The 23,054-nt window shown below is 55.3% G+C and overlaps 12 protein-coding genes across 12 annotated transcripts; 6 read left to right on the top strand and 6 right to left on the bottom strand.

Moving 5' to 3' along the window:
* Positions 1-3: 3 nt before the first annotated feature.
* D7B24_005179 (uncharacterized protein) lies at positions 4-1,725 on the bottom strand (the record flags this gene model as incomplete). The annotated part of the gene is made up of 4 exons (XM_028639338.1): positions 4-108; positions 165-1,033; positions 1,083-1,144; positions 1,208-1,725. 4 exons carry the CDS (start codon positions 1,723-1,725, stop codon positions 4-6), a joined length of 1,554 nt encoding a protein of 517 aa, XP_028496380.1.
* A 582-nt stretch (positions 1,726-2,307) lies between these two features.
* On the top strand, positions 2,308-4,109 carry D7B24_005178 (uncharacterized protein; the record flags this gene model as incomplete). The annotated part of the gene is made up of 5 exons (XM_028639337.1): positions 2,308-2,523; positions 2,573-2,999; positions 3,052-3,752; positions 3,867-3,950; positions 4,014-4,109. 5 exons carry the CDS (start codon positions 2,308-2,310, stop codon positions 4,107-4,109), a joined length of 1,524 nt encoding a protein of 507 aa, XP_028496379.1.
* A 529-nt stretch (positions 4,110-4,638) lies between these two features.
* On the bottom strand, positions 4,639-5,970 carry D7B24_005177 (uncharacterized protein; the record flags this gene model as incomplete). Its single annotated transcript, XM_028639336.1, has 3 exons — positions 4,639-4,939; positions 4,993-5,842; positions 5,910-5,970. The coding sequence occupies 3 exons, from the start codon at positions 5,968-5,970 to the stop codon at positions 4,639-4,641; spliced, it is 1,212 nt and encodes a 403-aa protein (XP_028496378.1).
* Positions 5,971-9,499: 3,529 nt separating this feature from the next.
* On the bottom strand, positions 9,500-10,642 carry MAG1 (3-methyladenine DNA glycosylase; the record flags this gene model as incomplete). The annotated part of the gene is made up of 1 exon (XM_028639335.1): positions 9,500-10,642. One exon carries the CDS (start codon positions 10,640-10,642, stop codon positions 9,500-9,502), a length of 1,143 nt encoding a protein of 380 aa, XP_028496377.1.
* A 1,265-nt stretch (positions 10,643-11,907) lies between these two features.
* D7B24_005175 (uncharacterized protein) lies at positions 11,908-13,372 on the top strand (the record flags this gene model as incomplete). Its single annotated transcript, XM_028639334.1, has 6 exons — positions 11,908-11,951; positions 12,006-12,086; positions 12,157-12,785; positions 12,846-12,974; positions 13,032-13,166; positions 13,224-13,372. The coding sequence occupies 6 exons, from the start codon at positions 11,908-11,910 to the stop codon at positions 13,370-13,372; spliced, it is 1,167 nt and encodes a 388-aa protein (XP_028496376.1).
* Positions 13,373-13,879: 507 nt separating this feature from the next.
* QCR7 (Cytochrome b-c1 complex subunit 7) lies at positions 13,880-14,564 on the bottom strand (the record flags this gene model as incomplete). The annotated part of the gene is made up of 3 exons (XM_028639333.1): positions 13,880-13,975; positions 14,109-14,271; positions 14,440-14,564. The coding sequence occupies 3 exons, from the start codon at positions 14,562-14,564 to the stop codon at positions 13,880-13,882; spliced, it is 384 nt and encodes a 127-aa protein (XP_028496375.1).
* A 1,284-nt stretch (positions 14,565-15,848) lies between these two features.
* Positions 15,849-17,292, top strand: D7B24_005173 (uncharacterized protein; the record flags this gene model as incomplete). The annotated part of the gene is made up of 2 exons (XM_028639332.1): positions 15,849-16,389; positions 16,472-17,292. The coding sequence occupies 2 exons, from the start codon at positions 15,849-15,851 to the stop codon at positions 17,290-17,292; spliced, it is 1,362 nt and encodes a 453-aa protein (XP_028496374.1).
* Positions 17,293-17,627: 335 nt separating this feature from the next.
* Positions 17,628-18,000, bottom strand: D7B24_005172 (uncharacterized protein; the record flags this gene model as incomplete). Its single annotated transcript, XM_028639331.1, has 3 exons — positions 17,628-17,717; positions 17,826-17,915; positions 17,971-18,000. The coding sequence occupies 3 exons, from the start codon at positions 17,998-18,000 to the stop codon at positions 17,628-17,630; spliced, it is 210 nt and encodes a 69-aa protein (XP_028496373.1).
* Positions 18,001-18,606: 606 nt separating this feature from the next.
* Positions 18,607-19,354, top strand: D7B24_005171 (uncharacterized protein; the record flags this gene model as incomplete). Its single annotated transcript, XM_028639330.1, has 2 exons — positions 18,607-18,943; positions 19,017-19,354. 2 exons carry the CDS (start codon positions 18,607-18,609, stop codon positions 19,352-19,354), a joined length of 675 nt encoding a protein of 224 aa, XP_028496372.1.
* A 509-nt stretch (positions 19,355-19,863) lies between these two features.
* D7B24_005170 (uncharacterized protein) lies at positions 19,864-20,677 on the top strand (the record flags this gene model as incomplete). Its single annotated transcript, XM_028639329.1, has 3 exons — positions 19,864-19,917; positions 20,087-20,598; positions 20,653-20,677. The coding sequence occupies 3 exons, from the start codon at positions 19,864-19,866 to the stop codon at positions 20,675-20,677; spliced, it is 591 nt and encodes a 196-aa protein (XP_028496371.1).
* Positions 20,678-20,976: 299 nt separating this feature from the next.
* D7B24_005169 (uncharacterized protein) lies at positions 20,977-21,516 on the bottom strand (the record flags this gene model as incomplete). The annotated part of the gene is made up of 1 exon (XM_028639328.1): positions 20,977-21,516. The coding sequence occupies one exon, from the start codon at positions 21,514-21,516 to the stop codon at positions 20,977-20,979; it is 540 nt and encodes a 179-aa protein (XP_028496370.1).
* Positions 21,517-22,180: 664 nt separating this feature from the next.
* Positions 22,181-22,811, top strand: D7B24_005168 (uncharacterized protein; the record flags this gene model as incomplete). Its single annotated transcript, XM_028639327.1, has 4 exons — positions 22,181-22,347; positions 22,432-22,642; positions 22,696-22,710; positions 22,776-22,811. The coding sequence occupies 4 exons, from the start codon at positions 22,181-22,183 to the stop codon at positions 22,809-22,811; spliced, it is 429 nt and encodes a 142-aa protein (XP_028496369.1).
* Positions 22,812-23,054: the final 243 nt, after the last annotated feature.

Raw genomic sequence — 23,054 nt, 5'->3', positions numbered from 1 at the left:
TTTTTACAGCTTGGCCTTGGGAATGTCCTGCCTCTGCATAATCTCAGCGACAATACGGCGCTGAATCTTTCCAGTTGCCGTCTTGGGCATCGTCTCGGTGAAATAGACCTACAGACAGCGTTAACATGGTGTCGTCCGTGCATCCCACAGAACACAAGTCTCACCTTCTTCGGCACCTTGAACTTGGCCAGCTTGTCTGCGATCCACTTGCGCAGCTCATCCTGCTCGAGCTTCTCTCCCGACTTGAGCACGACGGCGACGCCAATGTCCTGGCCGTACATGTCGTCGGGGATGGCGAAGCTCACGGCCTCGGAAACAGCGGGGTGGCGCGTGAGGACATTGTCGAGCTCGATAGGGCTAATCTTCTCGCCGCCCTTGTTGATGAGCTCCTTGATGCGGCCAGTGATGATGACGTAGCCGTCCTCGTCCAGCTTTCCCTGGTCACCTGTGCGGAAGAAACCAGACGATGTGAAGGAAGAGGCGTTGGCGTCGGCGTTGTTGAGGTAGCCGTGCGTGACGTTCTCGCCCTTGATGGAGATCTCGCCCTCAGTGCCCTGGGCGAGCTCGTTGCCCTGGTCGTCGAGAATCTTGATCTCCACGCCCTGACCGAGGCCGACGGTGCCTGGCTTGCGCTTGGCCGGGGGCAGCGGGTTGGAGGTCATTTGGTGGGCAGCCTCTGTCATGGCGTACGCCTCGAGGACAGGGGCCTTGTACGTCTTCTCAAGGTTGTGGAATACGGTAGGGGAAAGAGGTGAAGAGCAGGACCGGATGAAGCGGATCGCAGGGAGGGGGTTGGGCGTCGGGTTCTTCAGGAGGATCTGGTGGATGGTGGGAACAGCTGTGTACCAGTTGGCCTTGTGGGCAGCAAAGTCCTGCCAGAACTCGCCAGCAGAGAATTTAGTCGGGACGATCATGGATCCGCCGGAAAGGAAAGGGGCCAAGAGGCCGCAGAGCAGACCGTGAACATGGAAGAGGGGCATGACAAGCATGGTGCGGTCCTTATCAGTGAGCTCATATGTCTTCTGGATGTTGCCTTCATTCTCATCAGCAGCGTTTCATTCAAAGTTGACCAGATCACTTACTCATGGTCCTCGTCAGGTTCGCGTGTGTCAGGGGCACTACCTTGGGCCTGGAGGTCGTTCCGCTGGTATCATGGTCAGCTTTAGCTTTGGGCATGTGAAGATACGGAGATGGGCTATTGAATCACCTGGTGTGCAGAACGAGGGCGACGTCGCTTGGCTCGGGCTTCAAAATTTGTTCCTTGCGCTTGCCCTGGAGCTGTCCCAGCTCCTTCACATCAAGAGCAACCTCCTTCTTCGAAGCATCCCAGTACGTCTCGGCAATGGCTGCGTTGAATTTCTTGGCGGCCTGCACAGCCGGGGCGTTACTCTGATAAGCACCGCGGGGAACCAGAACAATGGCAGACTTGACATCCTCGATGTAAAACTCGAATTCATCCTGTTTGTACGCCGGGTTCAACGGAGCGGCGATTCCACGTTGCCAGGACGCGGCGAGAAATGAGATGATGAACTCATACGAGTTGACTGTGGCAATGGAGACTGGGGCCCCCTTGGTGATGCCGATGGCAGCAAGCTTCTGCTGGAACGAGGCAGTCTCCTTGATGAGATCGTTGTATGTAACAGCCAACGGGCTGGGCTTGGAAGGAATAATGATGGCAGTAGAGCTGCCGGCGCCCTTGATGGCTGTCTGAAGCGTCAACGCCATGTTTGATTTGACAAATGTGTAGGCGGACTCGACGGGCGATTCCGGCTCCGATAATCGGACAAAGTTGAACAAAGTGATGAGGTATGTACCTGTGTAGAAGAATTGATCACAGGATGGTGGTAGGATAGATCACGCTCTATCTCTAAAAGGAATGTCCTGGTGGCGATGGCTGATGAACAAGTGAGAGTTATCTGGGAAGCCAACGCCCAAGTTCAAGGAGGCCGGGGTCATAGTGGTAGTCCCTAGTCATTGCGTGCTTAATAGAGCCTGGAGCTGGCAAGCGGGTGGGTTCTCTTAGCTGTTCCCGGATCGGTTCATGTAACTGCAACAAGGGGTCAAGACGTCTGATCCCCCCCCCTGTGACTACGGTGGGCTGACATGCCGGGGTAAGTCGGTGCCATTGAATAAGGTTCTCCAGATAGTATATTAAGCAGCTTATCACACATCGCGCTTCTGTCTATCCTGTACCTGCCTACCCCGGATACCTAGTCCCAAGTTACCCATACAACGCCGCAAGAACGAAAACATGCGAGTGCAACGCGGCTGAATATTTGACCCAAACTCGAAAACCCCTACGGCAGAATGGCCGCGCCGCCTCCACCACCGCCCGCAAGGGGAGGATTGTCTCTCTATGCGAACCTCCTAGACCCAGCTTCAGACCCCTCGGCGACGATATCCAGCGCGCCCGTTCGGTACAACCAAGACGGCAGCGCGATAGACCTCGGCGACGACGCAGCAGCGAAGAAACCTAAAGATCCATGTCCTTCACCTCCCGCCCTCTCGTTCGTCAACGTCGACGTGCTCACATCTCCCAGCTCTTCGCTTCCAACCAATACGTCGCCCGCAGGCCAAAGCCGTGAAGCCCAAAGCTAGTTTCCCCAAGGCCGTGTCGCAAGTGGTGTCGCTTCCTGCCGGGCCAGCGACCTCAGATGTACCGACAGCTGTGACCACACCGGGCGGGGCGCAATCCCAGCAGAAGACCAGTCTCGCCGACTGGGCTGCTGCGGGAGACGACGAGATGCGCTACAGTTTGGAGAAGCGCCAGCGTGGCGGGCGCAAGAAGAAGAAGAAGAAGTTCGAGCACCAGCTGGAAACCGACTGGGATGAGATCTACGACCCTACCAGGCCCACCAACGTCGACGAATACCTGCGCAGTGACGAGCGCATACGAGAGGTCCAGGACTGGAAGGCTGTGCTGTACAGACATCGTAGGAAGAGGAGCTTCAGCGATGACAGCGACCAAGACAGCGTCAGAGACAGCCGTCCAGCGGCGAGTGCGTACATTGTAGCCGTCCAACTCTTTCACTCTCACTGACAGACGCGCAGACCAGTTTGCGCCGCCGTCAAACTACTCCTTCGCACCACCTCCGCCCTCTCCACCGACATTGGCTCAGCTTCCCGGCGATGCGACCGCCGACGACGTTTATGCACGAAGACAGACTCTCCACACAGCACCCGTGCCGCCTCCTTTAGATTTTATTCCACCACCGACATCACCACCTCCTCCGCCTCCATCCTCCGAACCAAAGGAGACGGCAACCATCTCACGCGCTCCCGTCCGCTACTCACCTCCTAAGCCGTCCGAAGACGACGTTCCCGACTCACCACCACTATCTCTCGGCCTGGGCGCAGATTCCCATGCGGGAAACCGCACTTCCGACTCCGAAGCCCCTCGCTCCCTCCGCCCAGGCCAGGCAGGCTTCGCCCAGCGCCTAATGTCCAAGTACGGCTGGACCAAGGGCTCCGGCCTCGGCGCCGACGAGTCGGGCATCATCAACCCGCTCCGCGTCCAGGTTGAGAAGCGGAAGAAGAAGAGCGACGCCGAGGGCGGCGGCTGGCGCGACCCTGCCAACAAGGCCAAAATCATCGGCGGCCAGCGTCGCGACGACGGCGCCGCCTCTTCTTCCGGCTACGGGCCCATGAGCAACGTCATAGTCCTGCGGAACATGCTTGAGGGTATGCAAGACCTGCAGGGTGAGATTTCCAGCGGTCTCGGGCAAGAAATCGGCGAGGAGTGTGGCGACAAGGTACGCCTGCCCCTGCATCTCCCACCCCCCCCCCCACCCCCTCCTCATCTGGCGCCTCCATTGCTGTCATCTAGGAATCAGAGCCGAGATGTAATTGTGCTGATTATTCACCAGTATGGCCGTGTGGAGCGTCTGTATTTCGATGTCGAAAATCGACAGGTCTTCATCAAGTTTACCGACCAAGTCTCTGGTCTACGTGTAGGTTCACGCCGGATTTCTTCTGTCTAGTGCGCTCACCGAACATATCTGACAATCCTGCAGGCGGTCAGCGAGCTCAATGGTCGAGTATTCAATGGAAACACAGTGGCGGCCACGTTCTACGACGCAGAGCAATTTGAACTCGGAGTTTACATATAACGGCTCTCGCGCTTCGTGGGGATATCCTGTACTTAACATCCCTCTTCGAAATTTGTCCCCGGTTGGCACTGAGCGAAGGGGCCATGGTCCAGTAAGGCGGCGCCCAAAATTACAAATGGAGATGAAGAAGACAAGCGTCATGTGGATGATTCCTGTTCCATATCAAACGAAACAAGGTTGACTGAGCATCAGCGGGAGTAATGGTGAAGACAGCGTGCATGATACCCGTCGTATATTTGATAGTCACTTTTTGTGTTGTATAAAAGGGCGATTTGTTACATGTCGCAAGCAACATATGCCGGGTAGTCAGGTGGCAGGGTTACATCAAGCAGAAACCTCACAGCACAGGCCGATGCCGGCGATGTTGGGCGTCTTCGTCTCTAACCATCATCCAGTATTAAGTCTATCGGTTCCTCGTACCTAGGGGTGCCGGTTCGAGAATCGCGTCATTGCAAAGAAACCAGAAAGAAAGAAAGCATGTACGGAGAACGCCACAACATCCGAGCCCATATTTTCAGTATGGTTGTCTTTACAGCATGAGCTGAGCGAGACCGCCAATGACGGCCACGGTGACGAGGGCGGCCATGTTGGTACCAAGCATGGCGCTGCCGCTGCCATTGTTGTTGTTGTTGCTGGAGCCACCGTTGCCGCTGGAGCCGCCGCTGGTAGAGTTGGCCTCGTTGGCATTCTCGTCGCCGCCCCTGCAGTTGTACTCGCCGCGGATCTGGCGGCCCTCCATGTCGTCGAAGAACTTGCAAGACTCGTCAATGTTCTCAGTGCTGCGAACGTCGAAAGCACCACGGGCGTCATCAAGAGAGGGAAGCTCGACGCTACGATGATCGTTAGCATACAAATCAATTCGTGGCTGCGGCTGCAAACTTACGACTCGAAGTCGCCGCCAAGAAGGACAGCGCCACCAATCTCCTTAAGCTCAGGGAAGCCGTCAATACCGGTGAGGCGGGAGTTGTTGACAATGGTGAGGGATCCACCGAGGGTCTCGAGCAGAGGGAAGGAGATGTTGGTAAGCTCAGGGTTGTTGATGAAAGAAATATCACCCTCCTTAAACTCGGTCAGGTTGGGGGCAGTGAAAGTGGTGAAGCTGTTTTGGTCAAAACGCATGGAGCCGTTGATGACCTCGAGGGAAGGAACCAGGACGCTGGCGGCGTTGTTGATAATGAGCTCCTGAGCCCAGATAAGGTTGGCAAGAGTGACATTGAGGGCGGGGCCGTTGGAGTCAATCTCGAGCTTCTTGGAGACGTTGGCGAGCTGAGTGCTGTAAGACAGCAGACGGTCGTTGTTGTTGATGTACATCTCGTCGACGGAAGCGAGGTTGAGTCCGTCGAGCGAGCGGAGATCAGTGTTGGAAATACGGACACTGCTGGCACTGGTGACACCGGCGGTACCGAAGACGACAGTGCCAAGAGCAGGGAGCGTAACCCACTCAATGGTTTCAACAGCCGTCAGGGCAGTGAATCGGACGTCGTTCAGCAGCTCGAGTCCAACCAGCTCGAAGCGGCCGTCAATCGTGGTGAGCGAAGAACTGGCCAGGCTGACGAGCTGGGTGGCGTTGTTGACAACGAGGTTGCCCTTGAGGCGGGTGGGACCGTCAATGGTCACGGCACCGGTGAGGTCGGAGGAGATCTCAATGGACTCCATGGTCCTGCAGGGAATGGCCGTGGCCTCGGCGGCACTGGTGATCGTGTAGGTCGCAGTCGAGCAGATGCTGGACTGGGCTGAAGCAGCTAGTTAGTGCCAGAAGCCAAGGCCACGCGAGACGGCTGGAGTTGTGGTCAGACTTACCCGAGGCGACCGAGGCACCGACGGCCAGGATGGCAGGGACGAGCTTCATGGTGGTGTACATTGCTACCGGTTTTTGGCGAGTAATCTGAATGTTGAATAGAGTCAGTGCGAAGTTCGCAACGGGTAATAACAGCTTGGAAGCTGGATGATGTCAAGAATAATAAGAGATTGACAATGCTGGTGGAGGAGAGAACCAGGCAGTGGACTGGACAGCGGGCCAAGAAACCAAGACGGGTGGTAAAGGCTATCGATCTCTGTTCCAAAACCACGCTGGGGTTGTTTCCTGTTTGGATTGGTGCTTGATGGCAGGTGATGAGATGTGAAGATGGGTAGATGAAATGGGTGAACCCCCGAGACACGTAGTAGGCGGAGCACAGCTGGTCGTGCGGGTCGTATTTGTCGCCCCTTCCTGTGTGCTTTTTCTGCTCGTATTTGGTGCCGACGCGGCTGGGGGTAGGAGCCTGTCTGTCAGACAAGCAGGAGGCTCCGACCCTCGCGGTCCAAGGGCGGGTGTTGAGGGAATTGGGTCGTGGGGACCAGACGAGGGAGAGGCCATGGACGGGGCGTTCGGAATCCAGGGGCAACGGTATGTACGTGCCAACGAACATGGCGTGGGGTGGGCAGGGTCGTTCAGACCGGCGGCGACGGTCAGGAATTTCTCAATGGGCGTCGTGAAGGTGACGACGAGCCATCTTTGATGGGTCATGGTGCATTTCTTTCACTCCTTACGTACCTTTTGATATAGATAGAACGTCGTCTTCGTTCGAAGGACAGATAAAAAGGGGGGCAGAGCAGGAAGAGAGCTAAGGCTAGATCTGATCCTGTTATTAACGAGTGTACGAAAACCAAAGCAAGCGCAACGAAAAAATTGGCCTGGTGAAGAGTGAAGCTGGTCGCAAAGGGAGGAGGAGCGAGTGGGAGAAACAGTAGCAAGTCGATGTGCGGACGGAGAAGAGAAAAGCCAAATCCCCAGAGCTAGGGGCGAACTGCTGGCGTGGATGTGGCTTGTTGCCGTGCACGATGCCTCGCTGCTGCTCTCGCGCCTTCAACCAGGTCGGGCAGGGGAAGCAGGGGGGGGGGGTGGAGCACCGACAGGAATGTTGATTTGCTGCTCATAATCAAGACGATCAGGGGTGCGTGTCCCAGGTGGGTAAGGGGGGGGTTGTTGGAGGAAGCATGTGCAGGGGGTCATCATAGTGTCGCCCTGGTTTGTTGCAGTCACAGTCCTGTTCGACATTGCCTGGTGGGCACACCTGCTCATTGATCATTTCGGGTCCTTCGCGCCCTCCTACGTTGGTCATGATGGCGAAGGGGACGGGGGAAGTTCATGGTTCGGTGCTTGCCTCCCTTTATTATTACAGATGCAACATAAGGCAAGGCCAGGCACCACACGCAGGCCCCTCCGCCTCTGGTGCGGTACGAGCAGGAGATGGAACGCAATAAATCGTCAAGCTTGTCCCTTCAGTGCATGAGCATCTACTTTTTCCCCTGCCACAACCGTTGCCGCACCCGTACCCAGATGCCAGACAATCGGTTTCCACGTTCCGCGAGCCTTGCCTCCCTCGTATTGGATACACAATACGGCACCGACCACAAAGCACAAAGCACAGGGCACGAGAATGTGAGTAATAAGTGGTGTCCTGGCATCTTACACATTGGATCCCTTCGCCCCATTCCTCGGACGAGTCAACTTCTGCCGTGTTCGTGTTCCAACAGATGTTTGATCCCCCTCCCCTCCATCAGTTGAATGAGAGAGACTGTTGCTGACAGCGAGCATGCAGCGGCGGAAATCGACAGCATCGGAGATCCTGTCAGGCGTCCGGTCCGGTCGGTGGGCAAGGGCCATGGACCGTGGACCGTGGACCGTGGTCCAATTTCTGCAATCGCGCATTGGCGAGATTTGCCCATCTTGCTTTCCAGATGATCAACGTCAACACCAGCGGCCTGCGGACAATGCCTGTCAACACTGCATGGTGTGGCTGTATCCAAAGTCAGTCCGCTCGATTCAGCAGCCCACTCATCGTGCCCCATTGAAATCGACGAGCTCTGAGCTGGAACGCGTCCACAACACACATCCGCGCGCACCCACCCCTCCCTCCCTCCTCCCACTGAGGCATCACACAGTACACCGTCGACCCACGCGTTCTCATCTTCCCGTCGCCATATCTTGCTAGCCAGTGAGGGCGTGTTTCATCGTATTGCGAGTCCAGGCGATCCAGGAGGCCTTCGGGTGCTCTGTCGATCCGAGTCTTCCTCCAGTGATGACGCAGTACGACCGAGGACATCAGAGGTGATAGCCTGTTGGCACGGCTGGCGACCAGGCAACGGCATAATGGGTCCATCGAAAGCATCGCAGCATCGAGCCGACTTTCGGTCCTTCCGCTCTCTCTAGCTCCTACTATGTTGTAGCTCGTGCATTGCCAAACCAGGCCTCTCGATACGAGCGAATGCCCTCGGCATCCCGTTGGCTCAATTTGATTGGGCCTTTTTGGGCCTCCCCAGGTCGCGAAAGCTTGCCACGGCAGTATTTTCTAGGGATGGACCGCACACATGCGAAACTAAATCTTGGTGTCTCCACGCCAAGCTGCACACTTGCCAAACACTGGGAGGAAAACATCCGTAGAGCCGCGATGCGTACTGTACCATGTCCAGCCAGGAGAGATGGCCCACCCCGGGGTGTGGCCGAAAATGCATCTCCCAATTTTACCCACCTGTTCCCTGCTCCATCCAAGGATTGCCAGCTGCAATGTGTAGGCTGACTTGATCAAATCAGGAGCCTGTTCTAGACTGTTTCGGCCGACCTACAAGTGCCATGTACACCTTCCAAGACCACTGGGGCAAGTCCGGTGCATGGGCACGGCTACTGTACAACTATTGGTGATAACACTGCTTCCTCCTGATACCGAGGCTCCGTTGTGAAGCCTCCAGCCAGCCAGTTGTCCTGCATCACCAGTTTTGTCCCCTGCCAGTAATCGAGTCGACAATGTCCCATCACTGACAAACCTTGGGAGGGGGCCAAAGCGATACGTACATGTTGGATGGCAGTCTTGTGCGCCTGTCGCACCTCATTCCTTGCTTGCTCCACCACACGATACCGGGCCGTCCCATGACCAAAGCCTATGTTTGTTATGCGGGAGGACCGTTTGACCATGTACTGAACAGCAGCCCAATCCGGGTCAACCCAACGACAACTCATCCCCTCGGAAAAATCACTGTGCAGGGGGGAAGGGATTTCAGAAGAAGCATCCTGAGCTGATCGACTGTCGGCGCCGTCAAAGTCGGGGTTTCAAGACGTCATGATTGTCCGTCTGAGGCCGCACGAGGCTGTATGTAGTTCTCCATCTGAGTGTACCGACGTTTCATACGGCGTTTAGTCATACTACCATTATCAACACCTTGATGTGTATCGTACTTATGCTGGAGCTGGTCTCATGATGAAGGTCATGGGTTACGGACCACGCAATCCTGCCGGACCTTACTCTCTCTCACCTCAAGAACCCAGGCTGACGTCGAGACCATCCGTATCACACTACAGCTTTAGAGCACTAGGCCAGACGAACGAGTAGCTACATACAAAGCAGTGAATGGTATTACTCTAGCGTGCTTATGTCAGTCTCCTCGACTCGCCACATGTACCACATGAAGACGCTGCGATAGGGCGCAAATTTGTCCGACATGTCAATCATGTCCTTCTCCGACATGTACTTCCATTTACCGCCGCCCTTGGCCTTGAGCTTTGCAACGTCGCGGCCTTCGAATGCCGCCATGCCCCTCTGTACCCCTAAGTCTCCCAATGAAAAGACATCCATCCTCTTGAGCGCAAAGCATGCGAACATCTCGACCGACCACTGCCCTAAGCCGCGGATAGCAATAAGCTTTTCCAACACCTCAGCATACGGAGCTCCTGCCAGCATTTCTGCGCTGAGCTCGCCGCTCGCAAACTTTTCCGCAATGCCCTTCACGTATTCAGCTTTGCGTTGTGACAAGCCCGCCGTACGCAGGTGCTCAATACTCTGGGCCGCCACCTGAGAAGGGTGAGGAAACCTGCCGTCCACCAGATCTGATGCGGTAAAGAGAGCTACAAACTTGGCCTTTATGGATTTTGCAGCTGCGCCTGAGACCTGCTGAGATATGATACCGCTGCAGAGGCTTTCGAAGGGGTCGATCTTCTCAGCCAGTCCCTCTGGAGAGAAGACCTTGCAAGGGTGCTTGTCTATGAGAGCCTTCATGCGCGGGTCAACACGGATTAGATGGGCGCAGGCCTCAGCAAGGATATTCTCCGTGGTAGTTGGCTGGGAATTCACTTCGGAGACGAGAGAGGATGTCGGGGCAAGACGAGCGGCTTTGGACGGCGAGGCAGAGCTCGGCTGGACCGCCAAGGCTGGTGCAACCAGCCGCGAAGATTCGGGCGACAGCAGCGGAGCATTCGTTCGGTTTGGGTCGGCAAAGCGCGATACAGCTGCGGTGCGTGGCTTCTCGGCCGTGCCGTTAATACGTTCCGCAATGAGGGAGACGGCACTGGGCGTAGGCGTGACTGGGAGCGCCACGGCGGCTCGTTTCGTGCGCTTCCTCAGAGGCGTCGCCGGCACAGCTGGCGCCGGCGACGGTACCTCGTCGAGTTTGGTGTCTTTTGCGGTCTTTCGCTTGCGGTCGTTTGGCGCCGCGACTGGTTTGAGGACCTCCGACTCAGTGGCCGTTTGGGCGCTGAGGCGAGCCGAACGGCGAGTCGACATGTTTGCCAGAGTGCTAGGGGCAAGCTGTGCGACCCGACGCACGCGGCGTGGATTGATATCGGCCCGCAGGATGAACTTCGCGGCTCCGAAGCGTCCCCAGATCTCAACGGCTGGGCAACCTCAGTCTGTTTGATCTGATTTCCAGCGAAAGAGGTGATGTGCGTGCTGGGAACGAGTTGAATGTAGATATGGTCCCTTGGATGGGCAACAATGCAAGAGCGCAGCAAACGCTATCTCACAGTCAGGGGTATCTTGGTCTGCGAATAAAACGCAACTTGTTCGAGACGAATTGACCGTCGTGACGTTGTTGTTAGTGTTTCCCTCAGCGTTGTTTCTCGATCTTCAGATTCACGACTTACAATCGTGACAGCTGTGACGTCGCTGCGCCCTTCCTTTGTCATCATAAACCATGTGGCAAGCACCAGCAACCAGTCCCCACCGGCCGGAGGCAGGTACGGAATCGAGGTTATTACCCATGTACTGTACGACCTACATAGTCACGGTATGGTACCTATGGGTCATGTACCTCCCCATGATTACAGTAATTTACATCTAGGCCGTCGGGACTTCCGGACAAGAATTTGTACAACCGATCGAGGAATTGATCAATATCCCCTTTGCTTTGGGTATCGAGAATAGTGCACACTCGGCGGACTCATCTCATGCATCATTTGTTTTTTACACTTGCTTCCGTGACGCAAGGATTCAATGTCGATGGGAGGTTCCTCAAGGCGCTAGAATGAGTGCTACTTTAGCGGACCCCTGTGTCCCCTTGTAGTGGAGCTAGCCCGCTCGAGACTCCAGCGCATCTACGAATCGCGATAGACAGTCGCGTCAGCGATGGGAATTATTTTCGATCGGCATCCCAAACACAACTTTCATGAGGTCGGTGAGCTGTGCATTCTAGCGCCAGTACGACGAATCGAGACCAGATTCGATCCACGATTTGCCTAGCTTTGAGGTCTTGCAAAGCTGATTCGACTGCCCGATTGAGCGTTTCCCCTGAATCTCTGTTCCCGAGTACCGAAGATCTGCGAGCGCCTCGAAGCAACTCGACCCCGCCTGTCCCGATGACTTGAGCGGACAACCTCTACAGCTTTGATAGCTCGCCTCATAGTAGCTTTTTCGCGATTGTGTTGTATCACTGCGCCATCGCCTTCATATTCGTGCCCACTTCCCGCCGGTGCCAACCTCTCAGAACCTCGACACAACCATCAAGCGACACCGTGAGGAACAGCAGCCCGAGCACTGCATCATCGTTCGCCATGATCCTCCCCAACAATAACAACAACAGCAGCCATGGCTGGAAGTCAGCGCGCGGGAAATTACCTACTTCAAGAACAATACTGTTGTACCTGAATAGGCATCGGGCTCTTGCATACATCGTCCTGGCTGGTTTCGTTTTGCTGCTTTGGCGCGGCGTCTCCGGACGCCCCCATGACAGGTTTGTTTCCTGCTCCGAAGCCCGCCTAAGCCGTCGTGTATGGCGTTGACTGACGAGTACTCGATCATAGGTTCTACTGCTGGGGTCCGCCAAAGGCGCCCATGGACATGACGAGCAACGAGCGGGCGGCCTGGGGTCGACACCTGCAGACACCTGTTCTGTTCAACCCTCATAAACCCATTCAAGTCGACTCCCCGACGATTAAGAATGTCGACATGAACCCCGTCAGTTCCACGCGCAAGGCTGTCGCGAATCAGGAAAAGGTCTTGATCCTGACGCCTCTCAAGGACGCCGCCCCCTATCTGTCCAAGTACTTCGAGCTTATCAGCCGGCTGACGTACCCCCATCAACTGATCGACCTTGCCTTCCTGGTTGGCGATTCCAGCGACGATACTCTTGCAGTGTTGGCTGCCGAAGCCGACAGGCTGCAAAAACGGACCGACTCTGTTCCCTTTCGCAGCATCACTGTCGTGGAGAAGGACTTCAAATTCCACCTCAGCCAGAACGTGGAGGAGAGACATTCTTTTGAAGCCCAGGGGCCTCGGCGTAAGGCGCTGGGGCGGGCGAGGAACTATCTCCTATCCGTGGCGATGAAGCCAGATCACTCCTGGGTGTACTGGAGGGACGTCGACATTGTAGAGAACCCCGCAGCTATCATCGAGGACTTCATCGCCCATGACGTCGATATCATAGTGCCAAGTAGGTTCCATCTATCATGCACGTCTTTGCTGGTGAGTGTCGGTCTGACCAGGCTTGCAGATGTTTGGTTCCATCGCATTGAGGACGGCGTAGACATCGAGGGTCGCTTCGACTATAACTCTTGGATAGAATCCAACAAGGGCCGCATGCTGGCGAACAAGCTTAGCAAAGACGTCGTTCTTGCGGAAGGTACTTACTCGGTGACTTCTCCTGCGGCTGATCCGCCATCTGACTTGCGCGAAATAGGTTACAGTCAATATAAGACTGGCCGTACGTACATGGCCAGGATGGGCGATCGCACTAAGAACAAGGACGAGGAGATCGATCTTGACGGCATCGGCGGCGTCAACATTATCGTCAAGGCTGACGTCCACCGGTCAGGTGCGTTTTGGTCCCCCCTTCTTTGCCGTTACACAAGCGAAAAGCTAATCTCTATAGGCATCAATTTCCCTTGTTACGCTTTCGAGAACCAAGCCGAAACGGAAGGATTTGCCAAGATGGCAAAGAGAGCCGGTTACAGAGTTGTTGGCTTGCCTAATTACGTTGTGTGGCACATTGATACGGATGAAAAGCCGGGCAATGCGTAGGGGGGCGTTGGCGATCTATGCGAGGCGGTTCAATACCATTGACACGACAAGATACGAAGGCTTTACCCTTGTCAACATTTGTATATATGAAGGAATCTGTTGTGTAAAGTAATGACTTGACGAAGACAGCGCTTGATCCATCTCTCACTGACGACATGCACGGCCACAAACACACTGGTTATGCCAGAGCGCTCCGCCATTTCCTCAAGGTGGTTGCTCTGGTTTCTCTCCTCGTGAATCAAGTGCGGGTAGTCGTGGATGATCAAAGAAGCGTAGCAAGGCGCAGGGTATCCAGCACCGACGCGGCAGCTGCGGCATAGGGGAGAGAGGGAGTTCCGATTGAGACAATCCCAGAGTCTATACATAGGTAGCTTACACAACCCTCCAGCCAGGCTCACTCTCTCTATCATGCTGCATCGCGAAACCAACGACGCTGTCGTAAGCGCTTTCTCCTCTCTCGTTCTTGTTTCCTCCTACTTTACAAAGGCAGACCAAATTGCGGGTTGTTTAGTGCTTCTTGACGACCTCGAGCGAGTCCAGAGCCTTCTGCTCAGCCATCTCAACCTGCACCTGCTCGATCAGGGGACGGAGGTAAGGGACATCCTGACCATGGGTTGTCAGCCAGCGGTCGCCTTGCATTTCACCCAGTGTTCGGCGCAACGAATTGGGCTTGCCAAGCCGTATTCAAGGTCCGCAACGACATCGCCACCTTTGGGGGTAAGGGAAGGGCGCTCACCTCCTCGGGCTTGGTCCATTCGGACTTGGGCAGGAGCTTGTGCTGGTAGCTGCACTGAACAGCGCGGCGGATGCGGTAGATGCGGTCGTAGCTCTCCTTGGGCGACAGGCGCTTCAGAGCCTTGCCGACCTCCTCGCGCTCCTCCTCGAAAAGATCATCGTACCTATGCGAGCACTTCAGTCAGCCGTCTGCTCTGTCGAATGTCCATCCGTCCTCCTTGGCTCAATTGATCTTCCTCTATACAATACGTTCGATTGAAGTGTCGGATCGGCGGCTTGAGTCGACTGGGGTCGAAAAGTCTCGGTCGGGAGGAAATGGATGACGGCCTTACCTCAGGCCCACCTGGCGGTAGCCAGACGTGTTGGAGTACCAGTTGGCGAGGGGGCGCAGGAAGCTGAGGAGGGAAGGCGACCTCTGGATGCCCTCGGCCACGCGCTTGACGAACAGATCGGCCATTGTGATCGGTGGTGGTGATGTGGGGGCGGAGAGGGTGGTTGCGGATGATTGAAGTCAAACCTGAGGATGGCCGCGGGAATTCGTTTCTGCTGGACCTCACGTCGAATCAGATCAGGTCCAATTGCGAGCAAAAGTTGACGGAGCTACCCGGAAGAGAGAATCAGATCACGTGAGCAGGCTCAAATGGCTGATGTGGCGCAAGAAAAGTACAGAGGGTATCGGGATATTGCGGTGCGGGGCCATTGGGGGGGGTATCTATCTTTCAAGGTTATCTGACTAACGGTTATGTAGAAAATGTCTCCGGCCAGCAAGGGGGCGCGTGCCATCTATTCCGTGAACAGCCGGGATTAAGCTGATGAGGCGTGTTGAGACTGGCACGAGCCGCCCTCGTCGTCTGCTGAATAGGCACGGTAGGCCATCGGCGTTGGCCAATTGCGTCATTCGTACCACTGTACATCACACCCTCATGCATGTCGCCCGCCAAAGAACCGGAGCGGAGGGAGCAAAGCATCGAGCCTGTGACACGGCCTAGGCTTGCCGTAATCATTTCCAAACTCACAAATCCCGAGGCATCTCTGGGAGCCCCCGCGCTTCTATCTCACCGACAATTCAACTGTTGAGGGCAAAGGAGCACAAAACGACGGCCTCTGTCAGCCAAACCTCGCTTCATCGCATTTTCTGCCTCTGGTGCTCGTGGTCCCACTCATTCGGGTCGCCGCATTATCGTCCTCAGCCGGCGCGAACGGCCCATCAACTCCACTATCGCTCAGTGCCTGCCTGTGCCGGTCAGTGGTCTAGCCTCCACTGTTCTGTCCCGTCCAGTCCAATCCACCACAGACGACCTGTGCTGTACCGAGTGCCTGCACCGGCATTCAATTCTCACCCACTTCCTCCTCCCACCATCAACCTCCACCACCGATACGACGACCCTCTGCCCCTCTGCCACCTTGGTGCACTGCCAACTCTCACCGTGCAGGCGGGCAACATCAAATCGCTGCTCCCAACTAGAATCCCGATTTTTTTTTTTTTTGCAAAGTGGTAGATGGCCTGCGAAACCTGAAGGTCGGGTAGTGTCACGGCAGCGTGGGAGCCATTCCCCGCATACCGCGACACTAAGAACGAGTACAAATCGCCAAAGACGCCGACGCAGATAAGAACACTTCGAGTCGGTACCATAAACTAGCCGCCGTTCGAAAGAGGATCGTGATTCCCTTGGCTCGCTCGCCCTTCCATCATCGAACCACAAAAGCTGCCGAAGCAAAGCCAAAAACGAGCAGTGCTGTAATGTCTCCCGAGAACAACCAAAACCCTCCACGAGGAACATCTCAGCCTTCGGAAGACGACGAATATGGTCCATATCCCACCTCTACCTACCCTCATTACAGTAGCGTCCGGTCTATTCCGGTACCCACGTCACAGCGAGACGAGGACGGCGGCTCGGAGGAGCCATCCGCCGGTATGACCTCCTCGGGCGTGGCCCTTTCTCCGCTCGAAAAATGGGCTGTCAACGCTTCTCCTTCTCAATTCAACGCTCTGGCTGGTGCCATTGGTGGTTTTACCTCGGGCGTCGTCACATGCCCGCTCGACGTCATCAAGACTAAGCTCCAGGCGCAAGGTGGTTTCAATCCAGTCTCTAAGGGCAGACATGTAGGACACCCCAAGCTCTATGACGGGCTTACCGGAACCGCCCGAGTCATTTGGCGCGACGAAGGCATCAGGGGCATGTATAGGGGGCTAGGTCCTATCGTGCTTGGGTACCTGCCGACATGGGCAGTCTGGTTTACCGTCTACAACAACAGCAAAGACTGGCTAAGGCATCGTCATGGTAGGTTACCCCTTGGATCGGCCTGCTCCCAGACTATCAATATGCCAAGAGACGGGGCTTCGCTGACGCATTTATGTTGTAGAAAACCCGTTCGTAATCAGTTTTTGGTCTTCTATCATAGCTGGGGCTAGCAGCACGATTGTGACGAACCCAATATGGGTCATCAAGACGCGGCTGATGTCGCAAAGTGTTGCGCACCGTACAGGCCAGCACTATACGCAGTTTCCGAAGTCGGGGAACACGCCGACGTCCAGGCCGACGCTCTCTACGCCGTGGCATTACAACTCCACACTCGACGCCGCTCGCAAGATGTATACATCAGAAGGCATTCTATCCTTCTACTCGGGCCTCACGCCCGCCTTGCTTGGTCTCACCCACGTTGCAGTCCAGTTTCCCGCTTATGAGTTCCTGAAAACTCAGTTCACGGGACAAGGAATGGGTGCCCCCCTGAATGGAGAGAGTCCCTCGTCGCACTGGATCGGTGTCCTCTCGGCTTCGATTCTCTCCAAGATCCTGGCAAGCAGCGCCACCTATCCTCACGAAGTTGTCCGAACGCGACTGCAGACACAGCGGCGACCAGTCGCGGGAGCAGAATATCTTCAAGGCCTCGGCATCAAAATCTCCAGCTCGGCGACGCCGGAGGAGGTGGCCGCGCATCAGAAACAAGTGCAACCCCCTGCGCCAAAGTACCGCGGTGTCGTTATGACCTTCCGCACAATCCTCGCCGAAGAAGGCTGGAGAGCTTTTTATGCTGGCATGGGGACGAACATGATGCGCGCGGTACCGGCAGCAACGGTCACGATGTTGACATATGAGTTCTTTATGGAACAGTTTAATCACATCAAGGCGGAAGGGCGGAGGAAGCTGGGCCACGAGGATGTGCCGCTTAATGCAAGCCTGTAATGATGGCTGGGCAGTGTATGGTGCGGGGTGAACCACGAGCGAGTGGTGTGGAGGGAGGTGCATTCTTGACCGGGCGTTCCGAGTTCACATGGAGTATCATCGCTCTCGCTGTGTATTTAGGGCTTCATTGTGGGGAGAAGATCGGAACACGGAATGGAGGTTTCCACATATACCCCTATCTTTGGTTGTAGGTATAGACAAATCCGATCCAATTCATAATAATTCTGGTTACATGTGCCCCTTCACAATGCACACTCGGATGACCTCGCAGACCACTTCTCTCAGTCGGCGCACCTCGGAAATGGACACCAACAGCCGAGGAGGCACTGTGACCTCTACTTGATGGTGATTTTGTTAACATGTAGGCTGCTGCGGTGTAGGATTGGTAAGAGCTTGTCCACCCTATGCGACGCCCAGCATATCAGCTGCGAGGTTCTTGTGAAGGCACCTGACTTCCTTTTCTCCGAGTCGCATGCTACATGGGTTAGTTGAATGAGCCTTGATTCTCGAGCCCATGTGCCGACCAGACTCACAGCTTGCTCCCTAGCGGTACGGATGGACGACCGCGTGTACGTGAAGAGGAGACAGGCCATCGTGAAGGCTGCCAGAGGTGCGACCACCGTCTTTGCGAGTTGTTAATTTCTGATCATAATCAATATTCAAATGATTCGGACATACTCTCGGGTTTAAATTGCCTCTCGGGGCCATTTCGTTCTCATTGTGACAGCAGAATAATGTCAACTACGAAGTGGACTGATTCTATCGACGATAATGCGTGCCGAGTATGGAGGAGGTACGGCGGGGGTTTACATGTGTACGGCGACCCAGACTCGCCAAATTGTGGAAACAAGACTCGATATATGCATAGTGCAGCAACACATCACCGAAATTACCTATATACCTAGGTACCTTTGCTGACAGTTGAGCATCTCTGGGGAGGGCGAGCACAGGCCACCAACACGAAAGCTTGTCCAGGGTTAAGGAGTACGTGATCGCAGCCCGCAATGCGCATGCTACTGTGGTCTCAAAAGGGTCTGGAGAGCTCCCTGGGAGGGGGGTGCGCTACCACTGATTGGTCTGTCGCCAGGACGACGTCTACTGTTGAGCTCGACATTCTCCTGGCCAGACCTCACTCCCAAACTTTGCTGTCCATTTGCATTGTCCATCCTAACACTCACGGTGACCTCGTACTTGACGCTCAGTTATTCAGCAAGAAACGTGAAGAATTTGCACACTCGTGGTCCAGTATCACAACATCCAACTCACTTGTTGCTAGACCTCAGCATCCACACCCGCTCTCCACCCACAGACATCATGCCTGTCGAGCTTCGCAAGCGCAAGGCGCCTGAGCCCGCCCCCGCCCCCGCCGCTGCAAAGAAGAAGGCGCCAGCAGCCAAGAAGGCCGTAAAGCCGGCGCCCAAGGCCGAGGAAACCGATGCTCCCGAAGAGAAGCCCAAGGAGGAACCCGTTGCTGCTGCTGCCGTTGCCGCCAAGCCCGCCAAGGTGGCCGAAGGCGAGGTCATCACACTCGACGGGTTCGGTGGCGAGATCGAGACCAACGACGGCAAGAAGACGACACTCAAGGCTCTCGTGGACGAGAGCAAGGCTGGCGTCGTCCTTTTCACTTACCCCAAGGCGTCGACGCCCGGATGTAAGGACCTCCTCCTCCGCACGAACCACCGTAGAGTATGCTCGCTGACATATCGGCCCTTGCGCGCCAATAGGCACAACCCAGGTGTGTCTGTTCCGCGACTCGTACGAGCCGCTGACGGCTACTGGCCTCGCCATTTACGGCCTTTCGGCCGATTCGACAAAGGCAAACACTACCTTCAAGGAGAAGAAGGAGCTGCCTTACCCTCTCCTGTGTGATCCGCAGAGGACGCTGATCGGTGCAATTGGCCTAAAGAAGGCTCCTTCAGGAACCCAGCGCGGCGTTTTTGTCGTCAACAAGGAGGGCAAGATCCTAGCTGCTGAGCCCGGCGGCCCTGCCGCCACCGTTGAAGTAGTTAAGAAACTTGTCGAGGAACTGTCAAAGGGTGAGGCGGAGGGGGCGAAGGAGTGAGGAGCTGTGGGGGTGCAAGTTCGATGAATGACTGGTGATAGGAGACTCCGTCAATAGAACACTCGCATGAAAATTGACTAAAGAGACTCGAAATTTCGGACCCCGAGTATCTGCGCTCATCGCATCGGGATCGCGCCATCAGCTCTTTTCACTGGGATTCATGAGCCTGTGACGATCGGAGGCCAGGACTATTGACGCATCCCCTGAACTGGAACCACCTCATGAGCGTGTATAGCAGGCAGATAATGCGCATCGGCACAACATCGAGAGTCGACGTAAGTGAACGTAGTGAGCATCCACGTGAGCTTGAAATGTGGTGATGGATGCTTTCATCCTCTTGATGCCCTCAGGTCGCTTATGTAAGGCCATGACCGCCAGCCAATCGGAGTTCTCCAATTGACATGACCCGCCCGACGCTGGCGATGGCTGACGAGCAACTCGAACCGTCCATCTTCTTGAATTTGACCACGAAGTTCACGACCCCAATCTCTCCCCCACAAGTCGTCAAAATGGCCTCGAAGGCAGTTGCCAAAGCTGCTGGTGGTGTTGTGGAGATCTCCAAGGTAAGAATAACGATCAATTGCGCCGCAGAACCACACACTTCCCGCCCTCGACGGTCGCCCTCTTCTATACGACGACGGCCATGTCATGGCCCTCAATGGCTCCGGCCTGCTTCTATTCTCGGCTACCCAATTCAACGTGTCGCTAGCCAACGTGCTAATTTCGTTGCAGAAACATACACTTCAATCTACCGGCCTCTCCGAACGCATTCGTCGCGCCTTCGCCATCGACCCTAACCGCTCGTCCGGTGTTCCCCTCAACCCTGTCTTCCGCAACCCGGCCCCTGGCGCCTACGACCCCCTCTCCTACAACGACCCTGTCACCATTCCCGCCGGCGACATTGCCGACAATGCCTATTTCAAGCGTGATTCTCGACGCGCTTACCCTCAGACGAGCGTCTTTGGCCAGCCCGATGTCGTGAGCCTGCTGACCGTCGGCTCCGCCGCATCGCCGAAGGTTGACCTTATCGGCGAGGCTGGTGCGAAGGCCCTCGTCGAGGCCCAGGCTGAGGGCGAGAAGGGCGGCCTCGCCGTTTTTCTGCAAAAGAAGAGCCCCGGAGAGGTGAAGCAGGATGTCTTCATCGGCGGCCTTCCTCCGACGCCAGCGGGAACAGCGCAGGCAGCGGATGGAACCTGGAATGTACACAAGTACGAGCCCAAGACTGAGGGATCATACCCCGCCGAGTGAGTGCATCATTTTCCTCCACTGTTTAATTCCTGTGCTGATTTTGACTCTAGGTACTCTTGCCGGTCATTCGTCTGAGTCAAGGGGTGTAGTTATGGCGCATGGGAACGTTGAACAGTGTACATGGAGAATACAATAGATTTCATTCAAGAAGTCGCTTTCGGACCCTTGTCTCTGGGTGGTTTCTATTTCTTGGTCCGTGTCTTGTCCCCGAGGCGCGACATCAGTAGGCTCGCCTCTGTTGGTTGCGCCACGTAAGGCGACTGACTGTCCGGGCCCAGGTTGTTCTCTAGCAATTCTGGCGACTTCAGTCGAAAGCCATCGAAACCCCTATGAACATCTGGTCCACCCCGACTTCGACCTCGTCTGATTAAACTTCAAGCGGCTCCTCCTGCCTTCCCATGGACAGCAGTTTCACTTTCGCCAAGCATCCGCTCAATGACCTTGACCTTGCCCTGCGCCTTCTTCACCCGGTCATCGAAATCATTGACGGCGTCGTCGTTGTTTTCAGTTGACAGAGTGTCCGGTTCAACAAGCGCATGTGCCACAATGATGTTCTTCTCAAGCCTAGAATTTGTGCTCGGAAGCGGCGGTAGGAGACACTTATTCTGGGCTCCTGTTGAATTTTTGACCGTCGTCGATGCGGGACCTGCTGGTGTGCTTGCCGCCACCGCGCCTTCTACCTCGGCGGATGATGGTGCTCGAACTTGTAGTCGATTTGCCCACACCAGTGACTTGCCATAAAGACGCCCACTCTCCAAAAACTTATCATAGCCGTTTGCCAGTCCGACGGAGCGGCCCTCAATTTTACCGGCCCTGTCGCCATCTTTTGTGCCTTGGGTGTAGCCTTCATCATAGAACCTTTCTTCAAGATTCATGACGTCGTCGAAGGGGTCTGTTGTCGCGTGCGCGGACATTTTGAAGAGTGGTATGACCAGACTGGCGTGTCCGACACGTGTATGTCTGAGGTCAGAGCAGCCTTCAAGTGTGACTGCCCCAAACCCGGTGTTGCGATCTTGTATCAAAAAGCGACCAACGGATGTGATGAATGAGTGAGTTGGGCTGCACAAGAGAATATCAAGGCGGGGCAAAATCGAGTCAGAGTTCCCTTTTCCCAACTTTCGCATTCAGTGAGCTCAGTTAAGCAGCTAACGCACTAGTCGGCCTCATCACGATGACCAATCCAACTAGAACAAGAAATACCCTTGAGATAACAGGACCCTGAAGACGACAGAAACCTCTTATATGTTTAGATTTCTAGCATTTGAACATCCATGAATCCTACTTGTTTGCCCACTAGCATTGTTACAGCTTGCCTTGAGAGTGGGGTCATCGATGCTCGTCAGCGAGCACCCAAGACATGTAAGCCACGCTAAAGGGCGCAGATGCGCGCTGAAGGGCGTACGCTCCCCCTCCCTCAGTCACCCAATACATCCAACATTACCAACCAACCAAGCCCGGTTACAGTGACCTTGCTGCGTAGAGGTCCCTCCCGGAATCGTAATCACAGTGCTTTGGTGGCATTTCCATGCACTATTGACATATAAAGAACAGCGTCCACGTCGTTTGCATCTCATCGTCATGGCTTCTCGACTTATCCCTCGTTTTCGTCCTGCCCAGCCCAACTTATCCAGCATCACCCGGCTCCAACACAGCATGACATCCTCCGCCACACCTCGTAAGTACGAGTGGCTCGTTGTCGTTCCCGACAAGCCCAATACCCTCGCCAAGCGCCTCGAGGTCCGCCCGTATGTCACACTCGAGCCCGCAGTGTATACTCGCTAAGGCTAAGTCCATATCCCGTATTGTCCCTCCTTCTTACGCTGTTTTAGTACGCACTTCAAAAACCTCCAGGACAAGCTTGATGCCGGTATTTTTAGGATGGGGGGCGCTCTCTTGGACGAGGTCCCTGCGGATAATGAGCCTTCGAGCTTGAAATTCAACGGCAGTACTCTGGTTTGTCTCGCAGAATCCAAGGAGGAGATTATGGGTTGGCTGGAGAAGGATGTTTATGCTGAGGCTGGAGTCTGGGATCTCGAAAAGGTAGATCTAGTCCCGCATCGCTGCCAATACTGCTTTACTAATATGTTTGTCAGGTCCAACTGTGGCCAGTATGTTCCGCCGCCATCCTTCCGTTGCCACAACTGAAGAGCCCAACCGACTGACATATTCACAGTTCAAATGCGCCTTTAGACACCCCGTAGAACAGTAGGGAGACTGTTGTATAATTTGAGCGACCCATGACCTTAAATAGACACCACTCGTGTGCGCTCAACACATCATTATGCCGTGACCGACACAACGCCCTCAATTCGCCGATTCCTGGATTCTCCCCTCTTCAACCTGAAGCCTCCGCCTGTAACAATTAAATAGTACAACCGTAGACTCGAAAGAGTGCGGTAGAATGACCGCGAAAACACCGGGGTAACCACTGAAGTAATAAGTCTGCCGCATA

This window comes from Verticillium nonalfalfae (assembly GCF_003724135.2).
Source record: "Verticillium nonalfalfae strain VnAa140/NRRL 66861 chromosome Unknown scaffold_30, whole genome shotgun sequence".
NCBI lineage: Eukaryota > Fungi > Ascomycota > Sordariomycetes > Glomerellales > Plectosphaerellaceae > Verticillium > Verticillium nonalfalfae.
Note: the sequence above shows the minus strand (reverse complement) of the source record. Positions and strands in the feature narration are given on the sequence as shown.